This window comes from Electrona antarctica (assembly GCF_951216825.1).
Source record: "Electrona antarctica genome assembly, chromosome: 13".
Classification (NCBI taxonomy): Eukaryota; Metazoa; Chordata; class Actinopteri; order Myctophiformes; family Myctophidae; genus Electrona; species Electrona antarctica.
In genome coordinates this window covers 14,182,994-14,204,629 of record NC_136794.1, presented here as the reverse complement: position 1 = coordinate 14,204,629, position 21,636 = coordinate 14,182,994, and the positions used below count along the sequence as shown (strand labels likewise).

The following is a 21,636-nucleotide window of genomic DNA, read 5'->3' as shown; positions in this document are numbered from 1 at the left end:
TGGTGATGATGATTATGATGATGATGATGATGTTGATGCTCCTGGTGGTGGTGGTGATGATGATTATGACGACGACGTAGTTGTTGTTCTTGTTGTTATTGATGATGATGATGATTGAGATGGTGATAATGATTGTGTTTGTGGAACTAATAATAATTATGATAATGTAAGTGACGCAATCTCAGAAGATGTGGCATGTATTAGTGATGTGCCTTTTATTGTGAGATGATGAATACAGAGTGTATTTTAAAAATAATTGATCTTGTGATTATTATGGATACAACAGGATGAAATGCATGTTGGCATTATCTTATCTTCATCATAGTATGTCTAGATCAGACAGAACCAGATTTATACTCTGCTATAGACCCCTTTCACCGCCTAAATGGGTCCATTCTGAAGTCTAAAATGTACGGTAGCATGGCTGGGGGTCCTCCCTATGTTCCCCAGGTTCTATGTTCCCACTCCCCCTGCCCCCCCAAAAAGGTCCTATGTTCCCACTACCCCTGCCCCCCCAAAAAAGGTCCTATGTTCCCACTACCCCTGCCCCCCCAAAAAAGGTCCTATGTTCCCACTACCCCTGCCCCCCCAAAAAAGGTCCTATGTTCCCACTACCCCTGCCCCTCCAAAGAAATTGGGTTTACTATTTTATCATGATCATTAGTGTGTTGTGCAAACCATTTATGTGAAGATACTTTGAAAATACGTAAGTCAAACATTTAGTCCAAAAGGGATAGCACCAAAAGAATGTCCTTGCGGTCTTGTTTCCATTTTGGCCCTATGCAATCAATTCATAGACATGATATGAAGAATAATAACAAAATTCAATATCATCAAGCCCTATAGATGTCACCTCCTCTATGGTTGACTGGGGAACACAGAACCTTTTTTGGTTGATTGGGGAACATATAGAACCTTTTTTGAGTGGGGAACATAGAACCTGTTTTTGGTTGAGTTTTTTAGGGGGCAGGGGGAGTGGGGAACATAGAACCTGTTTTTGGTTGAGTTTTTTAGGGGGCGGGGTGAGTGGGGAACATAGAACCTGTTTTTGGTTGAGTTTTTTAGGGGGCGGGGGGAGTGGGGAACAGAACCTGGGGAACATTAAACCTTGGGAAGATATAGGGAGGACCCCAGCTACTGCTAATGGCGCTAACAGCAGAGCCGCCTGCATCAAGGGTAAGATGTCAGCAAGAACGACATAACAAATTGCGTGGTCATTTTCCATCAGACATATACACCTCTGAGGGGAAAGCAATTATTATAACTCATCAAGGCAGCCTGTATGTATGAGCCTTTTGAACAAATGTCAGCTCCATCAATGTGGGTGTTTATAGAGATGATACATTGTGGGCTGTGTATTCATCAGAGGGTTTTAAATGTGGACATAATGGATGGGTACAGTGGAGAATAACTCCATATAGAAGGGGTTATTTGCTGCCAGCAAAGCGTGTAATGTACAGTACAGTAATGGCTACTGCAAATAGGCCTATGAAGCAACAATCTGACTGTACATATTATACAGCTCCTATTATATGTGAGTGTACATTCCGAATAGAATACATCCATCCATCTTCAACCGCTTATCCGTAGTCGGGTTGCGGGGGCAACATCTCCACCAGAGTCTAGCTCCAGACTTCCCTCTCCAGAGCAACATTAGTGACTTCCTCCTGGGGGATCCCGAGACGTTCCAAGGCCAGTGAGTCGATGTGTTTCCTCCAACTGCGCCTTGGTCTGCCCTGGGGTCTCCTCCCACTCATTTCGGCCACTTGTATTCGCGAACTCATCTTTCGGTCATGATCATAGGTGAGAGTAGGAACGAAGATTGCTCGGTAGAGCAATATAAACTAAAAAGAGAGTAGATTTTTCACTTTGAGCAGTGAGCACATCAGGGGTCCCCCAGAGCTTTATACTTCTTTTGCCAAAAATACAAGCTCACAATGCATAGCGTGGCGACATGTTTTGAGCTTGTAGATCAGTTATTTTCTTCACTAGGGTTCATGCAGCGCATGATCTTTGTGTTGTGTTGATGGTTAACCTTGACCTTGACCTTGATATATAGTAAGACACCCTAAGGGCAAGAAGTGCGTGCACGCATCCACCGGGGTGACGGCAGACTGCTGGGTGAGCGCTGGCGCTTTGGCATGGGTTCAGATATATACTGTAGACCGATGGAATGAATTCTGTACTGGCCAGGCATGACGGACTTACGGCCATATATGGTGACATGGCGTGTCGTGAGGCGTGAAGGACTGATGGCCATATGTGGCGTGACTGTCTGACTGACAGGTTTTGCAGGTTTCCATAGTAATCTACGACGATCTTTATTTCAGCATCCCTATTCTGGTCATGTCGTTATAGGCAAACATTCTGAAAGAATGGATAACCATTCAATAGGCAAACATTCGGCAAACATTTGTTGAGAATAGCTTATCTCTACAAGCTTCTACAGCCAATTTTGCTATTTGAGGTATGGTAGTTACACAAGGAGGTGTGCATAGTTTCAGGCCACGTTTATTTGTTTGTTTTCAGCCCCCTCTGGTGGACAAATGGACATACACATTGACAGACAGCTTCTAATCTACTTACTAGCTTTTACAGTCCCCCCCCCCCCCACACACACACACACACACACACTATAAGACACTATTGTGACCAGTTGATCTGTTGTCTTTCAATGCAGCATGGAGGAGACGGTGAGATCTCTACTGCAGAGCCACGACCTAATGGATGGGTCCAAAGTCGACCCTCTGGACCTCATGAAAGCATACAAGGTAGGCTACAACACAGAAAGGGCGGATGCGGGGGATGTGATGTGTATCTGGAACAAGCTGTGCTTGTCCAGAGGCCTTAGATTGGTGTTACCTCCTATATGTTTACTATTGTCTGTGGTTCCTTGTTTAATTCAACCTTTACTCGCTCAAGTTTGCCCTTTTGCAACAGTGACATTGTTCCGTGTATTATGTGGAACACACACACACACACACACACACACACACACACACACACACACACACACACACACACATAAGGAACTTTTAACAAGAGAAAGTGAGAAAGTTCTTTCACTTGTGTTATCCAAGTTTCAGGAAATGTACTTCGAAGTTTACTGTTAGTTGCACTACTGAGACAAGTTTATGGTGTGAATAGTGAGGCTTAGCCTGTGTGTGTGTGTGTGTGTGTGTGTGTGTGTGTGTGTGTGTGTGTGTGTGTGTGTGTGTGTGTGTGTGTGTGTGTGTGTGTGTGTGTGTGTGTGTGTGTGTGTGTGTGTGTGTGTGTGTGTGTGTGCGTGCGTGCGTGCGTGCGTGCGTGCGTGCGTGCGTGCGTGCGTGCGTGCGTGCGTGCGTGCGTGCGTGCGTGCGTGCGTGCGTGCGTGCGTGCGTGCGTGCGTATGCTCATTTAAAAAAACATACTAAATGCATGCAGCCCATCCGTCTGACGTGGGTTAATTGGTCAGATGGGTGGGCCGCGAACACTTCCGAGATTTTCAAGTGGGCCCTGATCCAGAAATGGTTGGTTGCTGTGGTAGAAATAAAGATTGACTTAACTTGACCATCATCATCATCAGGACAAACTGCTGGAGGAGATGTGGAAACAGCAGGACAACCCAGAGGGCCCTGCAGGGGACACAGCAGAGGGGCCTGGGGACACAGCAGAGGGGCCCAGCTCACCAGGGGATGGAGGAGGAGGAGGAGGAGATGAAGTCGGGGAGAATTTGGAGGACAGCAGGCCTCTTCTAGAACGACTCAAAGCCCTGGAGGTAATATTGTACTGTAACACTAAAACCAATGAGAACCCGCTCGAAAACGAGACAATGCATCTCAAGGGGCTTATCCTCTAAATACATTTCAAATAGTCAATAAAGCCTGATTTCTATATACGACCGTGTCGTTCGTGAAATCATCCCAGACTTACACCATGTGATATACAAACTTTACGCTGCATATTTTGCACTGCACTGTTCTCTTTTCTTGATCTACTTTGTTGAAATCCTCCCACATCACACTTCCATGTGAAGTTGAGGAAATTAAACTCCTCAACAAACACTCTCCCATTTAAAAAAACAGTAGCTACCGTAGTTGCCCTTTCCTTTTACATTTTGGAATGCCTATTTTTGGGAAACCAGTGAAGCTTAAAGGAACTTAAAAAGAAATAATAGTGAATAAAAACATAAAGGGATAGATTGAGTCGACTGGAGCACAAATTGGAAGTAATAAAATCTACGCAGTACACTTAATGGGCTTAACGGTGCTGCGTGCATGATTCTCACTTCTATAATGTTATCCATGTGTGTATTGTGTGTGCGCCCTGTGTGTCCATGACTATTTACACGTCTCTGTGTATGTACATTTACTGTGTGTGTGCGTGTGCGTGCGTGCGCACAGTCTTGATATCCAAACTGTCATGTAGCACCAGTGTGCATGGTGTACATTGGTGTAGCCTGATTGTCCGTGGGACGAACAGTAGCTATTTAGCAGCCTACTGCCAGTGGCTCTGTGGCTGCACAGCCAAACAGTCTGTGGTTGGTATATGGTCTTCTCATCTAAGTAAAAGTTTTGATATGGAGCAGTAAAAAGTGAGTTGCTAGATTCCCATTCCTAAATATATTCACTGTGCTCTCTGCTCGGTAGTCTGTCTCAGCACCACGGTTTGGCAGGTCCTTGTCAGTTGAATGGATACAGTAGCAGTGTTTATTTTTATTTACTTAATTTATCTATGCATTGTGATATGAATACATAGTTTTTGTTTGGGGATGTGCTTTAAACTGAGGAGGGTCATTGATGCGTCTGCAAGCTTGCTGACACAATATTATGTCTGTCATACAGTATTTGTCTTGGATGAAGTGAAGCTCATATCCACTGATACTGCGCTTGTAAGAGTGTTTGATGTGTTGTTTCAATTGACAGCTGGTGCACAAATGATCACTGGAGATAATCTAACATTAAGGTCAAAAATAGGTACACTACCTGGGGCGACAATCTTGAAAATGGAAGATTTCCCCGGTTTCTCCTGGTTTCGTGTCTCAAGTGTCCTTGAGCAACTCACAAAGCCGTAATTTCTCCAGATGAGCATGGTTTCCTCTGTTTATGAATAGGTGAATGTAATGCACATTTTATAGTTCAGACTAGAACAAATAGCACAGTATATCATCACCGTGAGAGAGAAACCTTCTATTTGCATAATTCCATTTTGTTATGTTTTTTCATGATGTCCAATTTCATACTTCACAACAATGACCTGGCATCCGTCTACATAACAAACTATTTAACAATGTTACATTAACAACACTTTTGCCTATTCATAAGCCTGCAAGGTCGTCGAGGCTAGGGCAAGTGCTATGACTTGACAATGAATGGCCAGTTTTGAGTGTTTGTGTAAACACAAACATTGAAGACAAAAGTGAGGACGCAAATTGCGATTGCCTGATGTTAAGAGCGCCCCTCACTTCACACAGGTGTGATTATTTTTAAATGCTTTGCCTACAATGACATTCCCAGAACTAGAGACGCCAGATTGAAAGTGGTTGTGACTAAATTGTAACTACATTGGATTCATTGGAACAAGTTACAGTATCTGTTTGCATTTCCTGAAAAGTAACTGTGTTGGACATTCCGACAGCGACTATAACAGTATTGAATGTTTCATTAACGTTCTGCAGGGTGGACAAACACAGGGAATTAGTGGCCAAGGAACTTATTTTATCTGGGAGGTGACAATTAAAATGCAGACAGTGTAGTTAACATTTGGAGCCAGTGTTCCAGAGAATATAGTCTGACACCTGCAGTAATAGGGCTTCAGATCACTGTTATTGATCACACTGTCTGACTGTCACCTCCCACACCACAGTATAAATCCACCCTAAAATGGTATTCACATACTACAGTGTAATTTGTGATCTTTCTAAAGATTAGTAGGATGATGGGGTGCAATGCAACAGCTAGGTCAAACCTGTGACATTGTGATGACGGTCAAGTCTCACCGCCCCATGTGACGTCTTCAGAAGAGTTTAGTTGAGTTAATTTCCCTCTTATCTGGGGATCAATAAATCTTTAGGTATCCTTAGTTTCATTTCATCCTAACACCAACAGCTCTCAACCATAAACGTAATTCTGCAATAATAGCTGATCTATAACTTGGCAACTGCATCACATTGTGACAAGTTGTGAGATCTGAGCTTGAAGATTGGTTATTTTCTATGAAGATATTACATTTTTTAGTATAGAGTGGAAAAAGGAAGGGCTATACTATACTACCCTTTGGAATCTAGGGTTTAGAATAGATAGGGCAGTATTATGCGTGTCTAAAGTACCAGGTCTTATTACGTAACTTAAGACCTGGAGGCGTGATCAATGCCATTTGGCTATTCTGAGTGGCCAAACAGCTTTGACCACGCCTCCAGGTCTTAAGTTAAGTAAGAAGACCTGGTACTTAAAACTTTGTCTTAAGTAGCCACATTACTGACATGCACGGGGACAGCAAATTCAGATGATCTCAGATCACCTGAATTCAGTTGTTAAAAAGGCTTTCACTTCATCCAGGTTTGTTGAGGAGCGCTGGCCCCTTCTATGCCCAGCTTTGAGGGTGTGTGTAAACACAAACATTGTCCGACCTAACACAAACATTAAATGCCATTGATAATGAATGGCCAGTTTGACGTCATTGTCCCAACACAAACAGTAAATGCCATTGACAATGAATGGCCAGCTTTGAGTGTTTGTGTAAACACAAACATTGCGTAAACACAAATATTGAAGACAAAGGTGACTAGGTGAGGACGCAAATTCTAATTGGCCGGAATGAGACTATGTATTATAATAGTGCCCCTCACTTCACACGGGTGTGGTTTTATTAATATCAAGTCACTGTGGCTACCCAATACAGCTGAATGACCCCAGATTGCTATGGTTATATGGTGCCCCATATTTGGGCATAACACACTAATCATCAGACACTCACAAGAGTGTCAACAGCGTACAGAATAGGTTTCAGTGAGATTAGATGCCCACTACGAAACTCCAACTTTTCTCCGCTCGATCTAGACTCTGCCTTTGAGAACCACCAACTCTCATCAGATACAGTTGCTTCTTTCTCTATATTATTATATATTATATTATACTATATTCTCAGACTTCTCTTTGAACACACTGTACATCCATTCTATTTTTGCCGATTCTACTAGAGATAATCCACACAGAAGTGTTAAGACTAGTGTTCTGTTTGGACTGTTATCTTTTGACAGATAGAAAGAAGTAATCTTCTGTGAGCATAGCTTGTGTTACCAATCTTATACTATCTTTTGTTGGGGTTTTATACTCCTGTCCCCATCAATCCAATACTGTTCTGTCTGCATTTCGGTGAGGCGAGACACTGTCCTCTGAAAGGCAAACACCTCCTCTTCTCCACTGAAGATGGACAGACCACTGGCCGAGTCCCTTTTCAGGCCCAAGTCGTCCATAAGAACGTGGCTCTCATCATGATCATGATCCCCATCATGATCATGTTCAAATATATTCTCGAATGGGCGATCAGCCAAAATCACTACACGCACTCTATGGTCATAGAGAACATCTATGAGTGTTATGAACCGCCTGGCTTGTGTTTTCTTGTTAAGCGTCAGGAGAGGAATGTGTCGAATGAAGACAGTGTCGAACAGTCGAGATATCTCAAGGTAATCACTGGCCCCTAAAGGCCTATCACACAACTCCTCAAATGTACAGTCAACTATGGTCCCACAGGTTTTGTCCAGACGTACCTTCCTACCATGTACATTCAGCACCCGTGGCCGCGTTATATCATCCTGTTTGAAGGCCAGGTCATCAAACATTGTATCCAGTTTGGCCTCTACATCAGGCTCACTTGAGAGGAAGTAAAGTTTTCCAGCGGATGGACGATTCCTTTTTCTGTAATCTATTCCTGAATCCAGGCAAAGAGTTTGGCAATACTGCTCCAAAACAGCAATAAAGGGCACAAAGTTTACCCTCTGTAGTCCAGTTTTATACAAGTCGTGAGGAGGACGATTAGAAGTGGCTACTACAACGACGCCATTCGAAAACAACTTCTCAAAAAGCTGTTTGAGAACCATGGCATCAGCAATGTCTGTGACCTGAAACTCGTCAAAGCACAAAAGGCAAGCCTCTTCACTAATCCCTTCAGCAACAGGTGCAATTGGGTCATCGTATTTGGCCATTTTCCCTGTTTTCCGCTTTGGCATACTCTGTTTCAGCCGATGTATGCGTCTATGAACATCCAACATGAAGTCGTGAAAGTGGACTCTCTTTTTCTTCTCTGTTTCAACATGTGAATAAAACATGTCCATTACCATTGTTTTTCCCGTGCCAACATCTCCATAGATATAGCAACCTTTTGGCGGTTTGGGTTTTGTGAAGAACTTTGAAAACAAAGACGACGGTGTGTTTGTGTACCCTCTCAGGGTGTTGTGCAACTGATCCAACTTCTGCATCACAGCCTTCTGGTGATCATCCTCCCGCAGGGAGCCGTCTCTGACCAGACTGCTGTAGCGCTCCAGTGGCCCGCTGAAGCTGCTATTTGCACTGATGTCCTCAACCGCAGAATAACCTTCACTGGGAATGTCTGACAACGCCTTTAATGACGCTCTTGAGGGATATTTGACTTTTAGCATGTATCGTAAGCCCAGTGCAATTAAGGGTGACATATTTTACAGAGAGAGGAATTGAAGAGTCTAGATTGTGCCAGCACTGATACAGACTTGTGGAATTCATAGTGGGGATCTACAGTAATCTCTCACTGAGACCATGGGTGCTTACTGTTTAACTGTCCGGAGGTGACACCCTTGTTGTCATGATGAGTCAGCTATTCCCAAATATGGAATTCTGGGTGTCCATGTATGGAGTACATTACGTCACTGGCTAACTGTTAACAAACCAACAAAGGATGCTATGTAAACTTTTTTACAAATTGATGTAAACCTTTTTTACAAATTGAAGTGAGGTGATCTGAGGTACTCTGAATGTTAATCATGTCAGTACACGTAATGTATGCAGCATAGGTACATTACACCAGCTCGTGTCTGTTCCTTCGTGGGTACATGCCCACTTGTGTGTCACTCCAACCCCACACCCATATGGGGTAGTGTGGGTCTGTACCCACGACGGAACAGACACTAGATTGGGTGTACTGTACCTGTAGGTGTAAGAACATTAGTATGGTGGGCATTCACATTATGCCCCACTTGTTCAGCCCTCAAACACCTCGGAGGGCTTGGTAATCTATGAACATTTCAGTTTTAAGTGCCTACTACTAATGTACGTGTATATGTATTTCTTTTTAACTCTCAAAACGTTTACCTCACTGACCTACACTTTGTATTTTTACTTTGTTAGTGATCTCTAGTTGCTCCCGGTGCAGTCCCCCCAGTGGACCCGCAGGGAGCAGCGGTTAAGTATTCAGAGATGCTCAGTGACACTTCAATATAAAATGTGAGAAGCTGGGGATAATTCCAGGAAACCTCTGGTTCCCAGATGTCCACTCTACCTCCTCAGCCACTGCCTGAAAAAACTGTTTAAATATACAGTAGAGCAAGGCACCAACAAAGCAGTGAGAAAAGCAACAGCAAAGCAGCTGAGAAAGTTGTTCATAAACTTAAACTAGGATTAACTAGTACTGAAACTGAAATAAATGATGTAACAATTCAATTCCGTGTTTTGGTGGATTTTCACCTAATGTGCAATAAAATAATTAAAGCGGTAACATTTAACCTACAGTATAGCGTTCTGAGTTATACGACACAATATAAAGCTCCTCATCATTTTTCGACCACGGTCGACATCATGGATTTCACAATGCCACGCCAGACTTTCCGATCCTTCATTGCCATCCCCAGTTCCTGCTTACTGATGCATGTGTCCCTATAGCGATAACATCAGGGAACGACAGTGTTCTACCTCTGGTCTGCTTTGAGGCAGGATTCCAGAGAAGAAGGAAAGATATAAACTCATTGATCTGTAGCAGTGGCCGGCAAACTGTTCTTCTGGATCGGACTAGTGAAGAAACACGGGGAAGGTTGCCGTATATTAAAGCTCCTACTGATGTGATGATGACAACATACTACTGTAGCTCCGATAATGACCAGTTTGTTTGTTTCTTCAACTGCAGAATTATTAAGTGTATTTAAGAGAGCAGACATAACAACTCTGTCGTTAATGCGGATGGCTTAGATAAACCGAATAAATTACATAGCCTATTCCATTTCCTCCTCCACTCGAAAGACCCTAATGGATCATTCTGAGCATGTCCCATACCTTTCCGACCGTCACCTTTTTCACGGATGCTGCCTTTATTTTAATCCACACTTGTAATTAAAGTTTAAGGTTGAAACTGGAGAAGAACGTTATGGATTTTCTTTTTCTGATTTAGTCTTAAACTACTTTCCGGCCATTACAACACATTTAGGGGCTTCCGTATAATCTTCCATGAAGAATTAGACTCTGAGTATCACAACGTGTGTGTGAGAGTGTGAAGAATGAATAAATAAACACGCAAGATGCTTGCTGTCTTTGTGCTCATTAAAAAGAGCCCTTCGTTCTCCACGTCATTTGAAGAGGGAGTGAGACAATTCTGACAATTACAGCACAGTGTGATGCCATCCATGCTCACTGCATGGGATGCCATGCTCACCGCATGCCAACAACATTGACTGGAAACGTAGCAAGTTGTGAGAGTGGCAGCAACTGTTAAGGTGCACCGCAAAACAAATAGCCATCTTGCCAAGTCATTTGATTTCAAAATGGATATTAAAATTAAAATTAACTTAACCACGAAACCACATAACGTCCCTAGTCTGGGCAAAGCATATTGCAGAAATTGCAGATCTACAAGCTCACAACATGTCACAATGTGTTGTGAGCTTATAGATCTGCTATTTCCGGCAAAGATATTGAAGATATTGAAGAATACAACCCCAAGGGTAAGAATGTTCTATAGGAGTTGAAATTAAATACCTTTTTTCCCCTTTGCCTATTTCTTTATCTCATTGTCTCCACCAGGCCGAAGGCATGGGGAGAGAGTATGTTTTGCACTCCGTCCGTGTGTGTGTCCGTCCGTCCGTGTGTGTGTGTGTGTCCGTCCTTCCTTCCGTCCGTCTGTGTACAGCTAATCTCCGGCACCGTTAACCCGGCCGATGCCAAACTTTGCACACACACTCCCTGGATGCCAACGATGAACCTCTGCCCCACATTTTCCAGAACGGCCTGTTATAGCGCCACCATGAGGCAGCTTTTCACATGTTTTACCTAAAACTGCACCGATCTGCGTGAAACGTTGCATGCACACTCCCTAGAGGCCAAGGACAAACCTTTGACCTGCATTTTCCGCATCTGCCTTTTATAGCGCCACCAGGAGGCCGACTTTTGTAAAACAAATTTTTGGATATTACTCCTCCAGATTCTGTCCAAAAATCTCACAAATCGTTACACAGTATCTCTATGGTCATGTGCTCAAGTCGGATCTGTCTGATATTTCATATTCCATCCTAATTGGCTATAATTGGCTTTCACAGTTTGCAAGATTGCCCCGTTTTGAACAATAGCCTCAAATCATGAACGCAGCATGCAATTTACGTGAAATCTTTCACACATTTTCTTACTAGGCTGAGGAATATATCCCACCCTTTTCACATTGGCCTGTTATAGCGCCACCAACAGGTTGATTTTTGCAAAACACATTTTTGGAACAAAATGCCTCAAATCATCCAATTGCCATCAAAGGCGTATGAAGAAATGGCAATCGGTACACATGATCTCTGTAGTCATGTGATCAAGACGAGTCTGTTGGATTTCTCAGATTGTACACTGATTGCCTAAGATTGCCTTCCAAGGTTTTCAGGAGTGGCCAGTTTTGTACAAAATGCTGCACATGTCCTGCTCATCCAGAATTCTATCCTCAGAGATGCTATGAGTGATCTGGCTCTGCATTTCCTCAACAAAATGAAGAAAATTGTTGCAAAAACAAATAAAATAAAACATCTCCTAAACATTTTGCCAAACATCACACACACTCCTATCCTCCTGGTGGAGACCTGTGCCCGGAAGGGCACTTTTTCTAGTTAATAATTATTTTTGTATCGATTCCACATCTATGCGTAGTCGTTGTGCCCCAAGTGAGTACCCATCAAGCGAAGTAAAATTTATTGTAAGTAAATTGTAATGGAATACAATATTGGATGGCTTGTTCTTATTTTGTATTTGTATTGTTTCTCCCCTTTTTTCACTTCTGCCAGATTGTAAATCAATAAAACTCATTTGTAAAAGCAAAGTTATATCGCATCAATAGCAGGGGTGAGACCCAACCAGCACATTATTTTTCAAGGCTTGAGTGACCTTTCCATAGTATGCATGCAGTGCTAAACATGGCCTTTTAAACATTTTTTTGTTTCCTCAGAAACGACACAGTCAGAGCTCTCATACACTGCTGTGAGCCCAGTCATGGGGAATTAATGAATGCCATTTGATCCATGCTGTGCACTTTGTGCAGTGGTGGTATGATGGTGGTGTGATGGTGGTGGTATGATGGTGGTGGTATGATTTTGTGGTGGTATGATTTTGTATTTAAGTAATAATTAATACATGAATATTTTGAAGAAATATATATATGCTCGTAATATAGCATATACATATTTCTACGAAAATAGCCGATCTACAAGCTCAACGCGTTGCATTGTAGATCAGCTATTTTCAAATATCCAGTATAAACTAGGTCTTAAATGGTTAATGATCAGTAATTATTATTGCCCAATAACATGATTCTGAAATGGGCATCCTTCATACTTTTGCTACTTTTACTATATTTTGATCCTAATACTAATAATATTTGACTCAGTATTTTTGCACTGTGGTTATATACTATAGCAGTGACAGTAACATTACCTATAGTATTTTGAGCTAAAAGCAGCAAGTAGTCACAGTACTGTATATGCAAGATAACTTGTTATCTGCAGTATATCTATATTAAAACACTATCTTTGCAAAGCAGATGAGGCAGATTTTACTCTGAAAAGCCCCGCCTTCCATTTCCTCCCAAAACCGGGAGGTGAAATCTTCCATTACTACCTCACGCTAATCAGTCTGATCTCTCTCTCTGAAGCGTTAATATTCCAAACGAGATGCTTGGTTAAGTCAGAAATGAGGACAGAACATCGTCGTTCTGGTCAAAACCATGGACAGCGCTGTAGAATTTAGAGAGAATAGCGAGATTTGTTGGCCCGTAAACCAGGAAGTGAATGGCTGCGTGCACAGCAAAACAGCTCCGGGACAGACGAGCAAGGCGTTGCCTAGCAACGGCCGCTGTCAAAAAAAGGATTTCAGCGATCCTGTTTAATATCATTAAAATGACCTAAAGACATGTGCACGCATCTGAGGCGCCCTGCGGTTTTATTTGAGAGGACGTGTGGACATATTAGCATCCCAAGTGTTTTATAATTGGCTAATGGGACCACGGCCACGTCACTCTGATATTAAACAAACCATGTCACTATGACAACAAACCACGGCCAGCTCTGGCTACACCCAAATGGAGTATGTTGTTGTTGTCTTACCTCAATGTGTCGTCATGGCATCAGGCGCAAACAAATCATTCAGCTCTAATATAGGCATAAAAGAGACAAGGACTGACAGATACATGCATACATGGGACCGATCGACTTCAAACTCGGATACCCAGTTGTCCAGAACCACCCTCCCAAACCTCTAGTATTATATATCAGCAATAACCATTTCCCTGTAAACGTTTTGTATATACTTTGTATATTGCAATGTTGGGTTGATCACACTATGCAAGAAGACCTTTTAGTGCCAATCGACTTTTTCCCTTGTATGGTCTGTTTTCTCATAGTTTTTTTTCTCTTTGTGTCTCTTCTCCATATCTTTGTTCATGGCTCTACCAGCGGCCAGATCGAATCTTTATGAAACAAGAATGACTCGGTCATAATTGTCAGCTGCAGCAAACTCTCATTTTTGAACATCTATAATCAGTTTGGGCAGACGCGTAACTAGATGTCAGTGGGCCCTGACGCAGGCTGATCAGCGAGTAACCCCCCAACGCGAGTGGGGGTCGCGTTGTCGCGTCTGCGTAGTGCTAGTAACGCCCCTGAGTTTGTGTGCCACAGCCTCTCCCTCAGCTCACAGCTTCACTTTGCAGCGTTAAGAGTATGCAGCCAATACGGCGTCACATCATGGCATTCAGAATATGTGCAACTATTCAAGTTGAGGTTCTTTGAATCCTGTTTGCTCAGCCGCTTGTTGTGATTCTCAAGGCTTTGGATGTTCAGCTCACAGCAGGTCTATGATGATTACTAACTCTCTCTTAGATTTACTGCATTCATCATTTCAGTGGAAAGTCACCTCCTGTCTTCGCGGAATGGATGCTGCCCCCACACGGGCTAACCCTTTCTATCAGTAATGGATGCTGCCCCCACACAGGCTAACCCTTTCTATCAGTAATTGAATTACACCTGGGTGGAGTATCTTAGTGTCAGCCTCCCAGACACTGAGACCCTCTCTAAAATGGAGGTTGGCAGTGGCACCTTAGATTTATAGCGTCATCCATTTAACACCATCCCTTGCCAGCGAGACTTCACTTCCACTGATCTCACAGGGAGAGAGAGTCTTTAGGAAATCTAAGTTGATTGGATTCAAAATAATTAAAAAGAAAAACACCACCACTTGAATCAAAGTTAGTTATATCCTGTAATGGAAGTTTTGTTAAATTCAGATGGGGATAAAGCATACACTATTCATCTCTGGGCCTCAACATCAAGGTGAAGGATATGGTTCAAGTTGAGATCATGTGCGAGTGCGTGTCTTGTGTCTCAAAATGTCATTAGGCTCCTTGCCAAAGAAGATCTTCCCATAGAGGAATTAATAGAATCAAAAGCCAACATCAGTCAGTTGGGAACAATCTAAATCCCATGGTCAGGTTATGTGCAGTAGTAGGTGCTTTCTCGGTCATACTATAACTAGACTTAAAAATGTGAAATGTGCTATATAAATAAATTCATTATCATTATCATTACAGTATGTCCTCCTCAGTCCTTTCCAAGTCATGCAGTACATAATGATGTACTGCATGACTTGGAAACATTTGCTGGACGTGAACATATTGGCAGGCATGTGTTAACATGCAGAGAGTGTTCAACTGTAGTTGTCTTTCTCTTCCAGACGGAGAACTCTGCTCTATCGATGGAGAATGACAATCAGAGGAAACAATATGAACGCTGTCTGGATGAGGTGAGTGTTTCCTGTAATCTGTACACTGCATTTGGAAATAATAAGGTGCGTTTACACACATTTTAAATGTAGGACTGGGCAACACATGCACTCTCACACAGATGCAGGCAGGCAGGCATGTACAGTCCCACACACATGTGCATGCACATTGCACACGCAAGCACGTATGCACACACAAAACTACCTGTCAAAAATTGTATTTTTGCAGTACTGGCTCTTTTTTTAAATCAGCCTCAGCCATCAGTGTTATGAGCTCATCACCACGCAGAACAAGATAAACAAAACCCACTCATTTCATGTCTGTGCCAGGCAGAGCAGGGGTTATACAAGTCCATAGCAGAACCCCAAGGAGCCGGCAGTTTCAAAGCTACAGTAACACTCAACTCTGTGTTGTACTGAATTCCATGGAGGGAAAACCAGCTTATCGCACATCTCTAATTGAACCAGGCGGACGCAGCTCAGGTTGTTCAGGGAACGAGAGGCTGAGAGAGAGAGAGAGAGAGAGAGAGACCACTACCCAGTTGGGCTAGTTCCAACTTTACAAAATGGGTGGTATGCCTTCTTTTTCTTGATTACTATATCTTTCCATCCAAACACCTATCTGTCCAACCATGCATCCATCTTTCCATCCGTCACAATTTAGGCACTTATGCAGAGTGTCTTACAATCCTTTTTTTTCTTTTCGTTGAATACTTGTATTAACAGTTTGCAAAACGGGTACAGTGATACAGATTTATACAAAAGGATGCTAAAAAGGATAACCAAAAAAGCCCATGGCTTATTTCCATTGAGGTCCTGTGTATTCAGATGTATTAAGATCAGATCGGTCACGGCCACACAGCCAACTCAAGGTACGGCCACGGAGCCGACTTGGGGACCCAACGCAGCTCCTCCAAGGAAAACAAACAAATTAATGGAGCTGAACGTGAATCCCCCCCACCGCCCACCCCTTTTTTTCCCTCACTGTATGTTTCTTTTCCCTTTTTACCTCCTTTATGATGAATTCCTGTTCTGTCCTTTGTCTATATAGAAGTGTCTATTTGTACGTCTCTAAATGTTTTTGATGAATTGAACATGGTGGACCCTATTGGAAACAAGTGTAAATGCTTAATTGGGTCGTCCACTCACAGTTAACAGCCTTTGTATTGAGTTTGTGCTTGAAATGTACTGTAATTCTGCAAACTGTTAATACATTTTTCAATCAATCAATCAATCAGATAAGCAGAGTAAGCATGGACCCCAGTCCATGAAATAACAAAACGTGAACATGTAACCAACATACAGTACAGTGTATCTGCATAGTAATTTAGCATCTATCGAAAAAACTAAAAAAGTAATTCAAAGAGAGAGGTGGAGTCTGAATATTTGAGTGTAGAGACGACATGTCGACCCTTCAGCCATCCTCTTCCAGTGGTGTGTCTTTGTTTTAATTCCTACTAACAACAAGTCGCAGAGCTCTGAATCTGTCTTGAGAGATTAAGTAAAACCCAACAACCTTTTAGTTCTTGAGGACCTTAAAACATACAGAACAAGTAACGCTGCTCTGATTCCCACTACAACCAGCTGCTAGGCCAAGTTGTCATTGCTAAAGTAACTTTCATGTAAAATATTCATGAGCCTTCGAGAGTGTTTCAGGAAGTCAAGTTTGATGTATTGACCGTGACCAATCAGACGAGACGGCCTGCGACAAAATTTGTCTTCATCAGGAAGTCATGTTGTAAAGCATTTTCAACATAGAAGAGACTTTTCTATAATGATGTTTGAGGAACGTAATTTAGCTCATCGAAAAGAGGAGATACACGCAAAACGTTTTTCTTGTTTGATATCCAGCATATTGGTCCGTCGTGCACACTGACACACAATTATGAAGGCTGGATATCCAAAACGTTTGTGTCAATCTATGGCATTTATTTCTGAGTGCGACCCTCCTCCTTTTGACTTGTGAACAGTTTTTTCGACAGAGTGGTCAGAACTCAGTGGTAATAAAAACAGGTAAAAACAATCAATTATGACTTCCATCGCTACAGCCCCCAAAAATTATATAGTCTACAAACAAATGTAGTTTTGATGAATGTCATTTTTTCAGACCGGGTCTGGTACGTTGCAAGAACATATTTTATCTGTAAAATAACACTGTGCATTTTAATTTATGGGACTCATTTAACCTTTTCTTCTTCTCCTCCTCCTCCTCCTAGGTGGCTAATCAAGTCGTTCAGGCACTGCTGACACAAAAGGTTTGTCATATTGATGCATTTTAATTCAGCTATTCATTACAATCAATTAGAGGATTCATGGCTGTCACAATGATGAGTGGCTCTATGTCAGCAAGGCTAAGAATGATCAATGGTATATGGCTCACCACAATATGCCAACATTATGGCTTAGCATTTTATATACAGTAGACCTACTCGGGGACCATGCAATGCATGCCCCCCATGTACTGTACATGTTGTATCCTTCTGTTTGTCTGTGTCACCTAAAATTCTAATCAAAAATACATTGGGGACATTCACAGATTGTATATCTATGACTCTATTCAACTAACAGTGGGCCCCAGTGCAGGATGGCTAGTGAGGGCCAGTGTTGCCAGATTTTGCGAGATAAACAAGCAGCCAAGTCAATGAAAACAAGCCCAAAAGATGCGACTTGGCCACATAATGTACACATGCATGGAATGCCAAAATACTGTGATGTAGCCACGCAATTTGGTGACGCATCCCATTGCAATCGCCATGGGTGGAGCAGAAGAGGGTAGAATTCGAGAGCTAATGCCAACCCCCTCACATGACCTAATATAAGCAACGTTGTAACAACCTGTAACCTGTAACACAGGTTTTGATTGATTGATTGATTGAAGAATTTATTAACAGTTTGCAGAATTACAGTACATTTCAAGCACAAACTCAATACAAAGGCTGTTAACTGTGAGTGGACGACCCAATTAAGCATTACACTTGTTTCCAATAGGGTCCACCATGTTCAAATCATCAAAACATTTAGAGACGTACAAATAGACACTTCTATAGACAGAACAGGAATTCATCATAAAGGAGGTAAAAAGGGAAAAGAAACATATACAGTGAGGGGGAAAAAAGGGGTGGGCGGTGGGGGGGATTCACGTTCAGCTCCGTTAATTTGTTTGTTTTCCTTGGAGGAGCTGCGTTGGGTCCCCAAGTCGGCTCCGTGGCCGTGACCGTCTCTTGTGTTGTCCTTGCGTTGGGTCCCCAAGTCGTCTCAGTGGCCATACCTTGAGTTGGCTGTGTGGCCGCGACCGTCTCTTGTGTTGTCCTTGCGTTCGTGTTTGAGGGATTCCGATTTTACAGGGGCCAGTTTCGAATTGCAGCCGTCCGTAGGTGCCCTTTGAGAGCGGTTTTGAAAGAGTCAAGGGATTCGCATGTCTTAATGACAGTTGGTAGGGCGTTCCACATTTTGGTGGCATAGGAGCGAAAATAATTTAGTCCCTTGTTTGTGCCGAATCTGGGTTGTACATGGTTCGTTGCACTCCCTCTGGTGTTGTGGGTGTGGACTTTGTTAACATTAAGGAAGTATCTAGACAGGTACATGGGTATCTTGGTGGTGTATCGAATCTTGTGGACCAGACCCATTGCAAGATGCTGTACTCAAGGACATCAAGGACTGTCGATTTGTCCAGCTACCTAGGGTGTGAGACAATAATTAAATCTTGTATTATGTACGTACTGTAGGCTATATGCAACTGTGACATCAGTGAAGTCCCTGAGACTTTCCACAGACTTTTTCATGTCTGTTCAGCACCCACACATGTATACAGCTTCACAAACCACATTCAAATTCATAAACACAGCCTCTTGTACACTGGCGACTTTACAGGATCTCAATTGTCTGAAAAGGTCAGGTTCATAATCCCATAATCATATGTGTATGTCTTCTGTGTTGTTTTCAGGACTTGAAGGAGGAATGTCTGAAGCTCAGAACACGCGTGTTTGACCTGGAACAGCAAAACCGGATTCTGAGTGTTCTGTTCCAACAACGTGTCAAAATGTCCACCAACGCTGTCTCCCAGGTACAGAAACTGAGTGTTCCATCATCAACAAAACTCCAATCTACAGGAAACTGCTAAATACACATTCTAGCAGGGGTTCCCAAAACGTTTTAGCTCGAGAGTCCCAAAAGAGAAATTTGCTGTCTCCCCAGGTGAATTAATCACGTAAAACAATTGTATGTAGCCAATGTACGAGGCAATGTGTACAAGGCTCACAAGGCGGTGCCGTGTCACACGTTACTGGAGGTTCACGCGCCTTTGGTACACTCTAGCTTTAAAAATAAATAAATAAATAGGCTTCCCATCATGCACTTGTAACCCATCATGCCTTGACGCGCGTGTCACGTGATCGGCCATAGCCAATGGGAAGAAGTAAACAAAGGAGTCCAGTTCCTGTTTCTAGTAATCTAGGCGCCATGCGCTGTGATTAACCGCGTACTTGCAGCGCTTTTGAAGGAGTAAAGGGGTTCACATGTCTTAATGGCTGTTGGTAGGGCGTTCCACTTTTTGGTGGCATAGGAGCGAAATTAATTTAGTCCCTTGTTTGTGCCGAATCTGGGTTTGTTGAACTCCCTCTGATGTTGTGGGTGTAGTCTTTGTTGACATTAAGGAAGTATTTAGACAGGTACATGGTTATCTTGGTGATGTAGCGAATCTTGTGGACCAGACCCATTGCAAGATGCTGTACTCTGTCGTCAACCCTAAGCCATTCCAGCCTATCAATATGGGCAGGGGTGAGGTGGGTTCGGGGAGTGAAGCCAAGTAGTAGCCTGTTCCAGTTTGTTTTGGGAAGACTGGAGCCTTGTTTTAGGGCCTTTGAGGTGCTGTGGTACCAAGAGGTGCATGCATAGTCGAAGAAACCTTGTACAATGACTCCTGTTAGGGTCTTCAAGGTGTTTTTGTTGACCAGTGAGGAGATCCTGTATAGAAATCTTGTTCTTTGGTTGACATTTTTGGTTGCGTTGGCGGCCATTTTATCACCGGAATAATATTGTCATCTTGCTGAGATTACTATTTGATCCAAAGAGAATGGATTCAGTTTTTCCCAGGTGTAAAGATAGTTTGTTATCAGCGAGCCAGGTGCAGATTCTACCGAGTTCAGAGCTGGGGGCCTTTTCAACCTGCAGTTTGTTCCTGTCTGAGACCAGCAGATAATATGATTGATTGATTGATTGATTGATTGATTGATTGATTGATTGATTGATTGTTCTTTTTTCCCTTCTTTTCAATATCAGTCCCGCATACTGCATATATGCTGTAACAGCTATTAATGTCCAACTAGAGAATCTATCTCCACCTGAAGAATGCTTATTATACTGTTGTCCATACTGAGAGTGAATACCAGGCACAGACAGTCGGAGTGCATTGTGGCACTGAACCCCACATTGCACTCGGTGGACCGACCCTTCTGCTGTGTGCATAACCTGCTGTCAGTGCTTCAATCTTGCGCATTCCTGCCGATGTCTTGGGTCGAATGCCCACGTTGAAGGTGCCATACTTCGTCTACTATTATATTGCATCTGCCACAGTAGCCACAACGTTGTTGCAGATAAGACACAACGACTTTGTGTTGATGAAAGCGGGTTCGATGAATGCATAGTTTGCTGTCCATTAAATGCCCTGTTTTCACTGCGAAATATTCTCTTTAGACTTTTGTATAGTGCCGTTTTTCTCTTGCCGATTAGCAGCTGCAGGTTAGAACTTTAGCTCACACTATTACGGTAGAACTTGAGCTCACCCGAGCAGGTTGCACAGGTAGCATAGCAACAATCAATCCAGTAACAATGTGATGATGTACAGTATATCTGGGAGGAGGGGGTAATAATTATGGGAGTACAAATATGTCAAATCATTAATAGAATGGCTCCACTACATGGTCAGTCCACACATTTATTATCACAATAATGGAAAAGGAGGGAAACAACTTGTTAACAATTTATTATGCCACCTACCTAGAGCATACAGTTTGTTTGTTTTGATCGATTCTGCGCATCTCCCACAAATGTCTTATAAGGCGGTCTGCCGTGGACTTAAATTAGCCTTCGATTATGTTCTGGCCTGCCATCTAAAAACCATATTTGACCCAAGGCCACACTTACTTGCAGCAGACATTATTTTCGCATGCAGTCAAACATAAAACGGGGCTTGGAGAGCTCATAATTATGTTTGTACAAATATTGTTCTTGCATGTGAACTATCCGACATGTGAAATTGCCATTGTTGACTGTTGCATTGCTGACTGTGGTCAATGTTTGAATGGAGACTGGAAGGGTCTGGACTGACCTCTACCCAAAATCTAAGTCTTATCTGTTTGATGTCATAATTACAGGAGGCTGACAAGTGGTGATTGTCAGATTC

General features: G+C 42.7%; 2 protein-coding genes across 2 annotated transcripts in view; one reads left to right on the top strand and one right to left on the bottom strand.

The window, feature by feature from the left end:
• Positions 1-2,695: 2,695 nt before the first annotated feature.
• The window catches only part of LOC306934742 (nck-associated protein 5-like), a 45,147-nt gene continuing 26,206 nt past the window's right edge, over positions 2,696-21,636 (top strand). The window contains exons 1-5 of the mRNA XM_079517491.1: positions 2,696-2,771; positions 3,566-3,757; positions 15,189-15,257; positions 17,453-17,491; positions 19,180-19,299. Coding sequence (XP_079373617.1) covers positions 2,724-2,771; positions 3,566-3,757; positions 15,189-15,257; positions 17,453-17,491; positions 19,180-19,299 — 468 coding nt within the window. The 5' untranslated portion in view covers positions 2,696-2,723. The remainder of the gene's footprint in view (positions 2,772-3,565; positions 3,758-15,188; positions 15,258-17,452; positions 17,492-19,179; positions 19,300-21,636) is intronic.
• Positions 7,283-8,638, bottom strand: LOC306935529 (AFG1-like ATPase; the record flags this gene model as incomplete). Its single annotated transcript, XM_079518630.1, has 1 exon — positions 7,283-8,638. The coding sequence occupies one exon, from the start codon at positions 8,636-8,638 to the stop codon at positions 7,283-7,285; it is 1,356 nt and encodes a 451-aa protein (XP_079374756.1).